This window comes from Choloepus didactylus, chromosome 1 (genome assembly GCF_015220235.1).
Source record: "Choloepus didactylus isolate mChoDid1 chromosome 1, mChoDid1.pri, whole genome shotgun sequence".
In the NCBI taxonomy this organism is placed as follows: domain Eukaryota; kingdom Metazoa; phylum Chordata; class Mammalia; order Pilosa; family Megalonychidae; genus Choloepus; species Choloepus didactylus.
In genome coordinates this window covers 200,413,335-200,428,908 of record NC_051307.1, presented here as the reverse complement: position 1 = coordinate 200,428,908, position 15,574 = coordinate 200,413,335, and the positions used below count along the sequence as shown (strand labels likewise).

The 15,574-nt window shown below is 39.3% G+C and overlaps 1 protein-coding gene across 1 annotated transcript in view; it reads left to right on the top strand.

Annotated features, from left to right (window-relative positions):
- LOC119544462 overlaps window positions 1-15,574 on the top strand; it is a 264,085-nt gene that overhangs the window by 198,038 nt on the left and 50,473 nt on the right. Inside the window, 7 exon segments of the mRNA XM_037849967.1 lie at window positions 1,073-1,186; window positions 2,728-2,865; window positions 3,913-5,106; window positions 5,786-5,908; window positions 7,912-7,928; window positions 7,930-11,257; window positions 14,812-14,862. Of these exon segments, the coding sequence (XP_037705895.1) occupies window positions 1,073-1,186; window positions 2,728-2,865; window positions 3,913-5,106; window positions 5,786-5,908; window positions 7,912-7,928; window positions 7,930-11,257; window positions 14,812-14,862 (4,965 nt within the window).

Here is a 15,574-nt window from a genome sequence, read left to right as displayed (position 1 = left end):
ATCCTCACTTGTCCTGACCAGCTTTGCTTTCTTTTTCATGTAACACAGCACAGAGGGTTTACTTGATTGTTTCAAGTGCCTTTACTCATGCCAGCTCCTGAGTCTAGAGATCATTACTCCTTTCAGATGTGAACTGCTCCCTTTGTCCCATTCAGAGAGCTTTTGAAGTACAGTTTTCTTCATGATATCCGCATGTGGTGAAAAATTCCTTTTTACCTATTCTGGCTCTAGCTGTCATTTTTTTAATAACCTAAAATGAATGCCTATTAGGTAAATGTAGATTCAAAGATTAGTTTTATCTGTACTTTTACTTCTTAGTGTGTTGTAGAATTGAATATTAGTTGTCCTTTTATATATTTTTGTCTGTCTGATTTAGATAACCAAATCTTAGAAGAAAATAATGAATTATATATTATTAACTTATAACAAATGAATTAGTGAATATTTATTGGTACCCTACTCTCTTAGTTTCCTAGCTGCCAAAACAAATACCATGCCATGGGTTGGCTTAAACAATGGGAATTTATTGGCTCACAGTTTTGAGGCTAAGAGAAACTCCAAATAAAGGTGTCATCACAGCGATACTTTTTCCCCAGAATACTGTGGTGTATTGGTGCTGTCTGCCAACGATCCTTGGTCCTTGGCTTGTCTGTCACGTGGCAGTGCACACGACAGCCTCTCCTAGCTTCTCCCTTCTCTTCTGGGTTCTGTTGACATTCAGCTTCTGGCTGCTGGCTCTGTCTTTCTTGCTTTTTTGTGACCTGAGTCACAGAAAGGCTCTTATGAATCAGCTGGACCACACCTTGACTGAAGTAACTTCATCAAAAGGTCCTATTTACAGGAGTTCACACCCACAGGAATAGATTAAGTCCAAGAATATGTTTTTCTGGTGTACCACCTTGCTCCAAACCACCACATCTACCATGTGCAGTCACATGTTATCTCAACTTATTTAATGTACTATTGACAACACACATATAACAAATCAATGTTTATCATAGGAGCTTAAGGAACATTAATCTTTTTGGTTGTATTCGCTGGGAGTGAGTTTTGGATTCCTTCTTTATTCCAGATCCCTTTAAGATGCACCATGATGATGGTCTGGAAGCTTTGCTCTTTCTCCCCAGTGGAACAACCAGTGCCTCAACATTTACAGAACAAAAGGATCACATGAAAGACAGTTATGGTATGGTTTCTTCAACTGGATTTTTTCCTTAACTCCAAACCATAATTGTGGACTTTCTCCCATCATCTTTGAAGTTAACCCCTAGGCAAAATCATGTTTAGGTATTCTGGCTTGACAAAGTACTCTCTAGGTTAGTCAAAGGAGAGAATTCACAGTTAGGCCGCTCAGACACTTTGCTTCCTCCTCATGGGACTTGGAGTCCTTGACCCTAGGACCCAATTCTGCCTCTCCACATTTTACAAGCTCATGGCCTTTGGTAAATTGTACTTGTCCTCCCTAAACTTTGATTTCTTCATCCATAATCCAGGGCCAGTACTAGTTCTTAAAGGTTGTGGTGATAGTTAAAAAGATTATGTGAAAGCACTTACCATAGTGTCTGGCAAATAGTAGACATTAAACATATCTTTGTTAGCAATTCTAGTATCCTCAGTTCTGGTTTTGGATAATTTTTACCATGAATATGGTCAGATTACTCATCTATAAGTCCCACTTCAAACAAGACTTATGATTTTGTTTTGTAAAGTTCCTAATGAATAGTATATTTCATTTATGCTTTTCTTTGAACTGAAAGAGTGGTAAAAGAGTTGACTATTGATGCCATCCATGTAGTCTCCTAATATATTAGTTTTGGCTTTTGACTCCTGTTCTTTCAGCTCACCAGCTAGTCAGTCTTCTGGTTCTCTTGGTTTCTTTCTTTACAACCTCTTTCTTCTGTTCCTTTCTTGTTCCCTCTGTTTTTCACTAGTATAAACCCTCTACCATTTCATACATAGACCAACCAGTAGTCACCCTCCTAACCAGCCTTCCTGTTCCCTTTTCTAATCCATTCGGAATATACTTGCTATATTGATCATCTGAATCTCTGTTCTGTATTTATCATCATATTTTCATGATTAAGACCTTAAAAGGCATCCTATGTTCTTTCTCTTCAAGTCTAAATTTCTCTGTCTGGCTTTCAAGATCCTTCTTCCATTGTTTGTTCTAATCTTTTTTCCAAACATTCTTACTCTGTTGACACTTTTGTGCCTTTCTTTGCTCAGACTGTTATCCAGCCTTGAAATTGACTACCCTGTCCTCTCTTCCTGCTTTGCCTCTCCTCTGATTTGTCTAGTTCTTAATAATTTACAAAAACATTTTCACAAAATTATATTCTAATATTGAAAAGGGAAGTGTTACTCTCATTTTACAGATAAAATTATGGCTAATAATTACTTATATACACTGTATTACATAGGTTGTGATGTTGGAGCTATCATGCCATCTTTGGTGTTTTTAATCTTTGCAATGCACTATAGAAGTCAGCCAATAAATGTTGATGACACTACAAAGGTAGTAATACTATACCTTCTGGTAATAATTAGCCAAAACCTGAAAAAATATCATCAATTTCTCCTTTAAAAAAACTTTCTTTCTTTGTTTTTCATTGGTCCTTAGAGCTATGTCTTATGGCGGTATATACAGCTGATTTTAAATATCAAGTGCCTTTTTTCTCCAATGTTGACCAAGTTTCAGAAGTGTGTTTGTTTGTATTTTAATATTAGGTATGCCTCCCTGTGACACATTTGCTCTAGCAACTGGTGATATACCTCAGGGATGGTCTATGGAAGCCCCAAACTCTCTACATTCAGCATCCTTCATGTCTCCAGAGTCCGTCATACAACCTCTATGTCCCTCAGCAGGTAAGTGATTAGAATCCTCCTTTATTAGTTAATGGTTACTTTATCAATAATTGATATATGTCTGTGGGCTTTTTTTTCTTAAGACAGTTTTACTGACATAAATTCATGTACCATATAATCCATCTAAAGTAGACAATCAGTGTCTTCTAGTGAAATCACCGAGTTGTGCATTTATCACCACAGTCAGTTCTAGAAAATGTAGATCCTCAAGAGGGTTCACTATGTTACATAGTCCTGTGTTTCATCCTGTCTTTCCTTCTAGTGACATAACACAGCCCTAAACCTTCCGTTTCAACCGCAATCACATCTACATATCATGACTATTAATTACATTCACTATCATGTGCTACCATCACCTCTATCCACTTCCAAACATATACAATCAATCTTATTACATATTTTGCACAAATTGAGCATTAGCTCTATTCTCTGCCCTCTTTTTAACTCCTGGTGACCTATGTTCTAGATAGTAACACCATGAGTTTGCCAGTTATATTCGGTTCATATTAGTGAGGTCATACAATATTTGTCCTTTTGTGTCCGACATCAGGCTTTTTTTTTAGCAGCTTACCCTGGATATAAATAAAAATTTCAGAACTGTCACAAAGGTTTTAAAGCTTATATTACTGATGTCACAGCTGTAAAAATTGTAGTTGAAATATTAACACTTGGGAGTCATTGAGCAGAGTAAAGCCCTTCTTAATTCAGTGCAGATTTAGAAGTCCTGTTTTTTCTTGGTAGTAAGGATAACTGTCCAGTTGTCTCACAAAGTTCCCTTTCTGATACTAATTGTGTGCCTTGTTTTTTTTTAAACCTGTGTTTTCTCTCTTTTGCCTTTCCTTCCTCCACTACTTATCTTCCTGATACCCTGTTCTTCCAAGTGCTGGGACTATCAAAAGGCAAAAATTCATTAACTGGACAATTTCTTAGTTATGTTTAGGATGTTATGGTCACCAAAGCCAGTTATTCCTGTGCCCAAAGTAAGCTTTGACTGCAGTGCTACCAGTAGACAATGATGGTTCTCAATTTCCAATTTATTTCCCTTAGAACCAGCTGAGCAGGTAGAAATGACATCAGCAAATGAGAGGGCACCAACAGAATCATTGGCTATAATGATGGCACTGAGGACTGCTGACGTGGCACCATCTAGAGAAACAGAGATGGCCCTGGCTGAGGATGTGGCACCAGCAACAGAAACAGAGGTTGCATTAGCTAAAGACATGGAACCACTCACCAAATCAGATTTTGCACTGGTCACAGACATGGAACCATCCATTGAAACAAATGTACTGGCCAAGGACATAGAACAATCCATTGAAACAGATGTGGCACTGGCCAAAGACATGGTACTACCCATTGAAACAGAGGTGGCCCCAGCCAAAGATATTGTATTGCCCACAGAAACAAATGTGTCTTTGGCCGAGGACATGGTACTAACCACCAAAACTGAGGTAGCTCCAGCCAAGGATGTGACACTGTCCAAAGGATCAGAAGTGGTGCCACCTATGAAAATGACTTGGGCCCCAGCTGATGGCATGGTACCACCCAAAGAAGGAGAGATGGACCCAGCCAGGGGTGTGATATCACTCTCAGAAATAGAGGTGGCACTGGCTAAGGACACTATATCATCCACAGAAATATCCCCAGCCATGCAGGTCACCTTGTCCCCAGAAACCATGGTGGCCCTGACCAAGGATGTGGTTCAATCCCTAGAAACAGAGATGGCCCCAGTCAATGATGTGGCTCCACCACCAGAAAAAGAGGTGGTCCCAGTCAAAGATGTGGCTCCACCCCCAGAAACAGAGATGGCCCCAGTCAAAGATGTGGTTCTACCCCCAGAAACAGAGATGGCCTCAATCAAAGATGTGGATCCACCCCTAGAAACAGAGGTGGACCCCTTCAAGGATATGGTTCCACCTCTAGAAACTGAGGTGGCCGTAGCCAAAGATGTGACTCTGCCCCCAGAAACAGAGGTGGCTCCAGTCAAAGACATGTCTGCACCTCTAGAAACAGTAGTGCCCCTGGCTAAGGATGTGGCTCTGCCCCCTGGAACAGAGGTGACTTTGCCCAATGACATGACTCCGGTCAAGGATGTTGCACCACCCTCAGAAACAGAGGCAGCATCCACTCGAGTTAAGGACATGGAAGTTGCACAGATGCAGGAAGGAATAAGTGAGGATTCCCAGTTAGAATCTCTCCTGGATGAGGATCAGTCAGCTGCACTGACTTTCATTTTACCAGGTATGAGGCTTATGCTTGCTCTCAGTATTTCTATCTACCAGGGTGTAGTCTCCAGAAGGGTAAGGGACAATCTTGCTAGGTAAAATAAATCCAGTCATTCTGTACTTTGCAAGTCTGTTCACATTTCCACTCTCCTAGACCCCTCTTTCTCACCTTTACCCTCCAAACCTCCAAGACCTTCTCCATCCTCATTCTTCTGCTGATCTTCCTATTTCTCTTTTAATTTAAGCAATAGAAGAGAACACCCACAAACTCCCTCTGCCTCGTCTACCCAGCTACTTCTGTCTGTACCCATAGCCTCTGCCTTCTCTCCTGTTACTATAAGTAAACTGTCCCTGCTCCTAATGAAGGCCATCCTCTCTATTTTGTACCATCTCTCCTTACCTACTCAAGTATATTGACCCAGCTGTTCTCCCTCTTCTTGCACTCACCAATTTTTTTCCCTTTCCATCAGATCATTCCCACCAACATACAAACATTTGTTATTTTTTCCCATCTTAAAAACAAACAAATGAAAAGCTTCCCAACTCCATCCTTCAGCTACCTCTCCATTTCTGTGCTGCTCATTACAGCAGAATTCTCAAACTGTCTATTCCTACCTCCAACTTCTGGCAGGTGGAGAAGTTGCAGACACAGCACTTCTCTGAAACATGTTTGGTCTTTTTACTGTTACCTTTAGAACCAGTCACAGCTATGGGCCAGAAATGCAACTTGCCAACGAATGAGGAATCTGCAGTGGGGAAACTAGAGCAAAAGAAACCGTTCAGTAGTCAATCTCCTCAACTTTCTTCAGTGATTTCAGGTAAGTTAAGAAAACAAAATGGACTCTGAAACAACTTCAGCTAGGAGCAGTGGAGTGATGGTGGCAGATATTATCCCTGGTTGTATGGTGGTAATCAGCAGTATGGTTATGAAGTCAGAAGGCAGTTCTCTTTCATAGATGAATTTTGTCTGTTTAGGTAGAAAGTTAGCTTGCTACATATTTTTAAAGTACCGCTACATCAGCTTATTTTGATTGTTTAGCAGTTCACTATTCTATCCTACGTGGTCTTAGGTTATTTAAATTGCCTATGTCTCATTTTACTCATCAGTAAAATTAATAAGTTGGTCAAAATGTTCTCTAAAGCTTTGCTAGTCACAGTGTGTTCCACAGTCCAGTAGCATCTGTATCAATTGGGATCTCGTTAGAAAGGCAGACTCTTGGGCTCCTCTTCAGGACTTCTGCATCATAATTTGCATTTTAACATGATCCCCAGATAATTCTTACATACCTTAAAGTTTGAGACGCACTACTGTGAGGTCTTTCCAACTTAAAGTTCTTTTATTCTATGAACATGGTTTTGATGGTAAGCCAGAAGCATATGCATATGCTTATCAACTTTACGACTTTCTGTTTACTTTTCTTTCTGTGATTAGAATATGAACTCCTAAGGGCAGGGGCCATGCCTTAGAATTTCACTTAGAATTTCTAGTGCTTTGCTGTCTAGCACCCGTAGGAGCGAAATAAACGTTTGACTTTTTAAAATGTTTTTAAATAGCTGTCAACATATTATTGTGTTTTTTGTGTACCAAATGCACCATGCTAAGGCATATAGATATGGTATTTAAGTCCTGGTCCTTACCCTTAGGTTTTTATGAGAGAACCTCCAGGCATGAATTCTGAAGCCCAAGATTTACGTAATAATTTAATAATATAGTATAAGAGACTACACTAAACAGTTGCTGATTATGTGCCAAATAAGTGTTTTAAATGTTCTGGATGCTACAGCCTAGAAAGTTTCTGAGAGAAGCAATAATTGACATGAGGTATTAAATAAAGGGCTGGATTTGGAAGGGTAGAGATGAGGACATTGGAGAGGTAAGGACAAGAACAAAAGGTACTATTTAAATATTTTAATGTTCTTCGAAATCAGTTCCCTGGGTCAGATTTGACAAGAACTGTCATAGGCCTGCTTTAAGTGGGACTATTTCTAAGTTCTTGGATCTGCACTGCTTTGAATTTCCTGGAGGTAGGAGGTTGGACTAGATGACTTACTGAAATTTTTTCTATGGGTGCTCCTCCTAATTGTTGTAATTCATTACTTGACCTTATGTATATTTTTCGGTCTTTTGGAAAGTGCATTTAGGAATAGAACACTGAAATCTAAATCATTTGTCTTTCAGAATAGAATGCTCTGGTTCTGGAATGATGAAATTTTTCTCTGGCCAAAATACTGATTTAATATCTGTTTTATGAGTGTGTGAAGTAGCATAAATTTGACTGTCCGGTGTTTTTTCCAGAATTGATCTAGTTAGTTTGACAAAAGTCTAATATGATCTTGGTGACAGACTCTCAGAATTGTAAATCTTGACCAAAATCATGTATATTTCATTCAGTCATTCAAAAATGTCACCAAAAAAAGGCAAAGCATGTGCGTTTGTCTTAAGCACTGTGGTCTACTGGAATATAAAGACTTGGAAGATAACCTCTAGGAACTTACCATCCTATTGCAGAATTGGGACTTATGAACCTGTTAAAAATAATGACAAATACAAATAAGTATCAGATGAGATTTATAGGCAGTAAATGCTGATGTAGAGAGATTAGAAGACCTCTGTTTGAATTTTTTTCACATTTCAAAAAACATTTTGTAAATATGTTTGCAAAAAATCTTTACATGAAATGATGATCACTGATAGATATTTACTAACCCCAATTAAAGGTGAGAAATGTTTCAGAAAAAAAGTTTTCCTTTAGTGACATGATTCGCTAGATGGATTTTTTTTTAAAGAAACAATAACGAGGCATTTTGTCTGGAATTTTAGCCAACTTCATGTATTGCAGGTACATCTACCACACAAACCAAACAAGTTCACAGATCCAGTGACTGCAAGTCAGTCAGGTCCAAACCTGAGCTGCTGGGAGGCACTCCACTACAGAAGACTCTTGATCCCAGGCTGGGATCTTTGTCAGAGTTGGGTTGGGTGTCTAGTTCATCTTCCTATGGTGAGCCTGGGAACCAGAGGAAAACTATTCATCTTGACTTCCTTGAACCCCAGAAAGATCTTGGCAGGGAGGCCTGGGATGTAGAAAGCACACCAATAATGATGAAGAAAAAAAAGAAGAAACAAAAGCAAAAGAGATATTCTCAACCCCGGGATGGAGGACCCTGGTATGACAATGCAGAGGAACCTAAAGGTCATCCCTTTGCAAATGACTCACAAAAATCAGGTGTTCTTCCCAGCCGTTCCACCACCATGCACACAGAATATGGACTTGTATCCAGAGAAGATTTGAAAAAGGAATGTGTAGTTGACTCCAGTACAGCCAAACTGGTAGCTGATAACTTTGTCCCAGAGAGTCTCAAAGTTCCTTTGTATCCTTCAGAAGAACCCTCGAAAACTCAAGTAAACTCTCCGCCCAAGTTGAAGGTAGAGGTGGAGGTCAAAGATAACAAGTCAGAACCACAGAGCCAAGATAAGAAATTGCTGCAGCAAGATGAATGCAAACCACAGCCTGCACCCCAGCTGAAGACTCCTGTGGATAAAAGCCAAACAAAAGACTCTTTCAGTCTGAAAGGACCCTTTCCAGAAGTTCCTGCACACCAAATAGAAACTCCTTTGGAGATCAGACCCAAAGAGGGTTGCTCCCCTATTTTGGACCAAAAGATTAAGGGTGGTGTTTCAAGACCCACAGAAGCAAAAGATCTGTCTAATTTGATACCCACTTTGACAGCAAGCAATCTATTGGAAAGTAGTGTAAAAGAAGGGGATAGTGAAAGTAAAATGAATCAGCTGCAGCATGTGAAACAGAAAGAATTTTCTGAAGGAGCTGAAGAGGTTAAAGAACTAAACAAAGAAGCTTTTCCCAAGCAAAAGCAAGAGAACAGCATCTTTGCTTCTGAGCAGCTGCAGGACAAGGTATTAGTTCAGGTCCCTGGGCTGGAGAATGAACCATTTAAGAGAATGACAGGTGATGGCAAAAGCAGGAGGGAAAGGGGAAGTTCTGGGAAGGTGAGAGCAAGTTCTGGGAAGGTAAGAATAAGAAATGAGTTGCCATTTCTTCTGGACAGCCAGGACAGTAGAGCCGTTCTCAAGCCATGTGAGCGAGCCCCCAAAACAGAAGGAGTGACTACAGATAAGAGTGAGGAGCCAGAGCTGGATTCTTCAAAGCAACCAGGGACCATGGCTGATCTCACAGAGGCAGTGGAAATGGAGGAGCCTAAGGAGACAACTGACCCTAGGGTAGCAAGCACCTTGAAGGCATTGATCCCTTTGGGAAATGAGTCAGGCATGACTCAAACTTCTGGTGCTAGAACAGAAAGAGGAGCCATGGCCATAGATATGGGTGTCAGTAACCAGAGTAAGGAAGGAAAGTGTCCTCAGACAGATCATGAGGCAGCTCCCCGGATTTCTGAAAAGCCTAAAAAGACTGGTGATGGCAAAAATAAAAAGTTTAAAAGTAGTTATTCCACACAGTCTGCTAGAATAGAGAGCAAGGCAGAAATCCTTAATCTACCGTTTGTAGAGAAGGACGGAAATGCTGGTAATAGTTCCCATAAAAATAAGGAGTTAGGGCTCATTTTCCCCATAATTCCTGATCCTTTGTTCTCAGATACATCGGATACACCCACAGTGGAAGTATTTGACAGAAAGAGTAGAAATATTGAGGTTAATTCCTTTGAGCTTGGAGTTTTTAGGGGAAACAAAACAAACACAGGCAAGGATTCTGCTGTTACTGAACCAGCTGCCAAAGTGACAGATGTCAGCTGCCAAGACCAAATCCAGGGGGCAGGATTTGTTCCTTCAGTATTATCTGAGGAGAATAGGATAGATGCAGCTAAGGCATATACTGCAGTGGCTGACAAACCAAATAAAAAGAGTAATAATGGAAAAAGTAAAAAGGTTAAAAATAATTTTCCCAAGAAGCACATTCTGGGGAATAAGATAGATGCAGCAAAAATACTTGTTCCCATGGAAACCACAGGGGACCACAATACTGAAGGAATGGGCTATGTGGACGAAAATAGAAATATTACATTTACCTGCCCAAGAACATCACCAGAGGTGATGAATAAGTCAACCCTTATAGAAGCTAAGAAATCAGCAACCTGTGAAAAACTACCCACTCCTACTCCTCAAGTGGTAAAGGAAAGTGATTCCTCTCCAGACAGTTTGGCAGGAATTGGGCAAGAAGCATCCCTGGCCCATATTTCCAAATTATTAGTGATAGATAACTACAGCAAAAATGGAGTCTCAGGTCAAGGAAGACCCAAGAATCCTTTGGCTGTTATACCCTCTATAAGCATAGGAGTTGCCCTAACTTCTACAACAGCCACTGAATCAATTAGCAGTCATGCAACTCACTATCATAAGAATAAAGATGAGCTTGGTGATCCTATGAAAAATGAAGCAGGGATAGATGGAGGGTGTGTGGTAGGAGAATCTGAGTCACTGCACAGTGGTGCATCTGAGCATTCAATAGAAAAAAACAAAGAACCAGCAAAAGGCCATGTTCTTCCTGGGGTACCAGTAGAAGATCAGAGCCTAACAGCAGAGATCAGAGTCCTAAAAGTAAATGCAGATAGGGATAATTTTCCAGCATGTCCAGTGAACAAAGAGAAAGAGACTGAGGAAGGGTCTGCTCCAGTTCAAATTTCTGACTTACTGGGAGACAAAGCACACAAGCCCAATTTCCAGGAGGACCGAAATGCAGAAGATAGAGATCCCAAGGGTCAAGATAGTTTGAATAAGGAGGTGGATATGACTCTTTTGCCTTCAAAAAGTGAAAAGGATAAATTGAAAGAAATTAGTCTGGCTTTTAAAATCACAGAATTGGAATGCATTTCCTTTGCAACACCAGAAATACAGTCAGATTTCTTACATGGCAAGGTTGAAGCTGCTCCATCTGAGGTGGTAGATAAGTCAGTAATGACTGTTTCCAAAGATCTTCATCCCTCAGAACCCAAAGAAAAGATCTCAGAGGCACCTCTGAAAATAACAGAAAAATCTGAATGTAAGGCATTGGGAGAAAGGAAGAAGGAAGATAAAAACAGAATTACAGAACCAATGAAAGGCTACATGAGACCTACCAAATCCCGGGGATTTATTCCACCTTTGCCAAAGTCTACAATCCAGGAACGGGAGAGATCCAAGCAACTGAAATCCAATGGTATGAACCAGCCATTGCTGGGGAGATGTGTGTGCTTGTGGCTTTTGAGTCAGCATCAAGAAGGCCAAAGAGCTTGTGCCTTGGTTCCATCCAGACTAATCATCCATGTTAATTATTGTTTTTTTGCATGAAAATCTATAATTGCTAATTATGTGTTTTCTGTAACCAAGGCATGTTTTGTGTCCAGCTTGAGGAAACTGGTATCTTGGTTGCATGTTTTTTTACACAGCACTAAACTTTGAATTTCAGGGGAAGTTGAATTTCAAACAGTAAATTATTTAGCAGAGGCTTATCATCATTTAATTATTCATAGTTAAACAACAACAAAAATTACCTCCTACAGGCAAAGTTTACAATCAAATTACAATTATTATTTGGTATAATAAATCATAGGAGGAAAGAAAATACTTCATGTCCTGCTACATGCATAGGATTTCTTTTTTTTGATCAGTGTACGTAATTGTGCCGGTGGGAATAAATATATAAATTGCTTTTGGATTAGGTGAAAATGGTCTGTCCCCTTATAAGGAAATGGTAGCCTCAAACCAGCACTGGTAAGCACAGATTTTGTGTTTCTCATAGTGGGAAATGATTTCTTCATGATGCAGCGACATCCTTGGACCACTGTGTTGGTTACAACCATTGACCCACGATTAGTTGCATGTGGGTTACAATACTGGTCGTCATCTGTGTCTATGAAACATAGTAAAACTTGCCTATGTAGAATTCCTCATAATTTTGTCCTTTTTTGGCTCTTAGGAATCAATTAATTGGGATGCAATTAAGAAGCAGGCTTCTTTAAGATTTACAAATGTTAGCTTTTTTACCCTGAAAAGTATACATTTAATCAAGGATTCCCTGAGCCTAACCTTCAAATAATAATCTGCTTCTTAGCCTTCGAGGTTTTCCACAACCTATAAATGATGATATTTCTTGATCACATTTTCTCAGCTTGCATGATGCAGCTACTAACTCCAGAAATTTAAAACAAAACAAAACAAAAAAAACACTAGTTGGTCTTAGTAGCCAGTCAGGCTTTTGGAGAGGCTTCATCATGGGATCATTCGTATTCTGCATGGTATGGACTTGTTCCTTTGGGTAACGTTTGTGCTATGCATACATTTGTGCCTGGTAAGGAATACTTGCTGTGTGAGTAGAGACTGCTAAAGGTTGTTATTTTCATAATATATTCTCATCTTTTCTAGTTTTATCTTCCTTCTATTAGCTACCCTATTACCAAAGCAGAAAATGAAGTAGTATGTATAGGGTTTTCCAGCATTCATAAATCACTTTCCAGTTCTTTAATTTTATTTCTAGACTAGCTGTTTAGTTGCAGCAGTGAAACAAAGGGTGACATGTAAGTTTGTTTAAAATCTAGCTATGTCTTTTTGCCCAGTATTTCCAAAAAAAATGCAAAACCAGGAGTTGTTCTTATTTTTGAGGTGACAAAGCAAGTGCTGCAGAGCTTTCGTGGTCCTGGCTTGGTCTGGTCAGGCTCAGAGACTGCATGTTAGAAATGGCCTTGCAGAGTGGCTGAGAGGAGGGTAATGGAAATTTATTGTTTCTTCTCTAAATTCTACAGTCCATACTTTTTTCAATAGTTAAAAAAAATTTTTTTACTGATTTTTAAATAGTTAACACATATACATGGTACAAATGTATATACAGTAAAATGGAAGTCTTTCTCCTTCCATTAACCCCCATCCAAGTTTCCCTTTCCAGAGGCAAACAAGGTCTTATATATCCTGCCAGACAATTTATGCATGAAGAAGCAATGACATATGACATATACATTTCCCAATATTATATAAAGGAGACATATCTTTTTGTCCCCATTTAACCATTTTCATGTATACAACTCAGTGATATTAATTACATTCACAATATTGTGCCACCTTTTTTTTTCCATCCCCACTATCCATTACTAAAACTTTATTATCACCCCACACAGAAACTCTGTGGTCATAAAGCAATAACTCCCCATTTACCCCACCCCCCTTCCAGCCCCTGATAACCTTTAATCTTTCTGCCTGTATGAACTTCTTTATTCTAGATATTTCAAATAAGTGAAATTATACACTATTTCTCCTTTTTATCTGGCTTATTTTATTGTACATGATGTCTTCAGGGTTCATCCATGTAGTTACATGTATCAGAACTTCATTCATTTTACAGCTGAATAATATTCCTAGTATAGATATACCACATTTTGTTTAGCCATTCATTTGTAGTTGTGCACTTGGGTTGCTTCCATCTTTTGGCTATTGTGAATAATGCTGCCATGAACATTGGTGACTGTAGTTTTTACTTTAGTATCTGTTCTGGTTTGCTAATGCTGCTGTTTTGCAAAAGACTGGAAATGGATTGGCTTTTATAAAGGGGTTTTATTTGGTTAAAAAGTTACAGTCTTAAGGCCATTAAGTGTCCAAAGTAAGGCATCAACAATAGGATACCTTCACTGGAGAAAAGCCATTGGCGTCTGGAAAACTTGTTAGCTCGGGAGGCCCGTGGCTGGCATCTGCTTGCTCCCAGGTTGCTTTTCAAAATGGCATTCTCCAAAATGTTTGCGTCAGCTTCCAACAGCTATCTTCAAAATATCTGTCTCAGCTGCAGCTCCCTCCTTCTGTCTGTGAACACTTTTATAGAACTCCAGTGACTCAATTAAGACCCACCCTGCATGGGTGGGGTAACAACGCCATGGAAATTATCCAATCAAAGTCTCGCCCATAGTTGATTGAGTCACATCTCCATAGAAACACTCAATCAAAGGATTCCACCCTAATCAACACTATGTCTGCCTCCACAAAATTGCATCAAAGAACATGGCATTTTGGGGGACATAATACATCCAAACTGGCACAGTATCTAAGCACCAACCTTGCACTCTTGTAGCTGGAGACATGGAGAGATGCCATGAACACATGAATTGTGAATCAGAGGTTAATTTAAGACTAGAATCTAGATCTTTTGACCATGTCTAGCATTTTATTGTCCAGGCAGAGACTGTGTTTATTTATTCATCTTTTCTCCCTAGCACCCACCTAGGTGCTTTACATGTTTATGGAACCTAATGACATATTTAGAATCACAAATGGGTTATCTTTAGCTAGTCTTTTCCTGTAGGGAAAGTGACAGTATTGCTAAAGTCTCTTCCAGCTTCATGTTTCTTCTGTTATTTTTTTAATGCCACTCTCAAGTTTGGGACTACTTCAGCAGAAGGATCCTTTGCATATTATGCATGTTGTTCTAGCAGGGAGGCTTAATGAGATATTTCAGGAAGTCTGAGCTCAACTTGTCAAAAATATTGTTATTCCACTAGGAATTCTTGTTAGAGTACATTTTAGGTGAAGGGAAAAGCAAGTTTGAAAGGGTCATCCATGTTGGTTGTTCACCTATAAACCAAAAGGAAGTGTGACATCTGTAGAGCTGTGAGTGACAGTGCTGTTGACATGTCATTACTGTGATTGGGACAGTTACTTTGGATCCCTGTAAATAGACCCTTCTTTTGCTGTAGTAAAAACTTGGTTTCCTTTTAATCTTTATTTTATTTTCATTTTGCTTGAGCCCATCAACTGTCTTCCAGCAGCTAAGAATGTCAGTTTGCGGTGGGAGGTTCTCTTGGTGTGAAACTGGAAGTAATTTATAAACCCCAAATTAACAATTTCAAGGTCCTTGTACATAAATAAAGTATGTTTAGTAGATGAAAAAAAAAAAAGACATTTATAATTTTAGGACTTGCTGCTATTTTACAACTAGAGAGGTACCCATTTGGTAATAGTTTTCTTTACTGGAGTGCCATTTGTGAAGTTCCTTTCCTCATTGCTTTCTCTCTGCTCATCTTTCTCTGGCTTTTTTCTTCTTATTAGCTACAGATCGATGAAATTCATTGGGAAATTTTGTATGTCACACAGCTAAAAATAGCTACCATTTATTGAAACTTATGCTTGGCCCTGCCCAAAACTCTTTTACCCTCACACAACCCCGTGTGGTCAGTGCTACTGTTTACCTCGTTTGAGCCAGAATATCTAAATATTCTTTGGAATGAGTCAGGCAGAAATTGTTTACCCTGCTTTAAAAGGATCTTCTTTCCCTCCACACTCCTTCACTTTCCATTTTCCCTCTCTGGCTGATGATAGCATTGTGGGATTCAGAAAAGAAATGATAAAACAAATAGCTTCCACTCTTAACTCCTGATTTTTGGACTTGCAGATGTATTTACTTCTTTAAAATATGAAGGGGACAGCAAAGGGGACTTTGATTCTTATTTTTACCTGTGATACCTCAATTGAAGCAGATTGTCCCAGCTGTGTACATGTA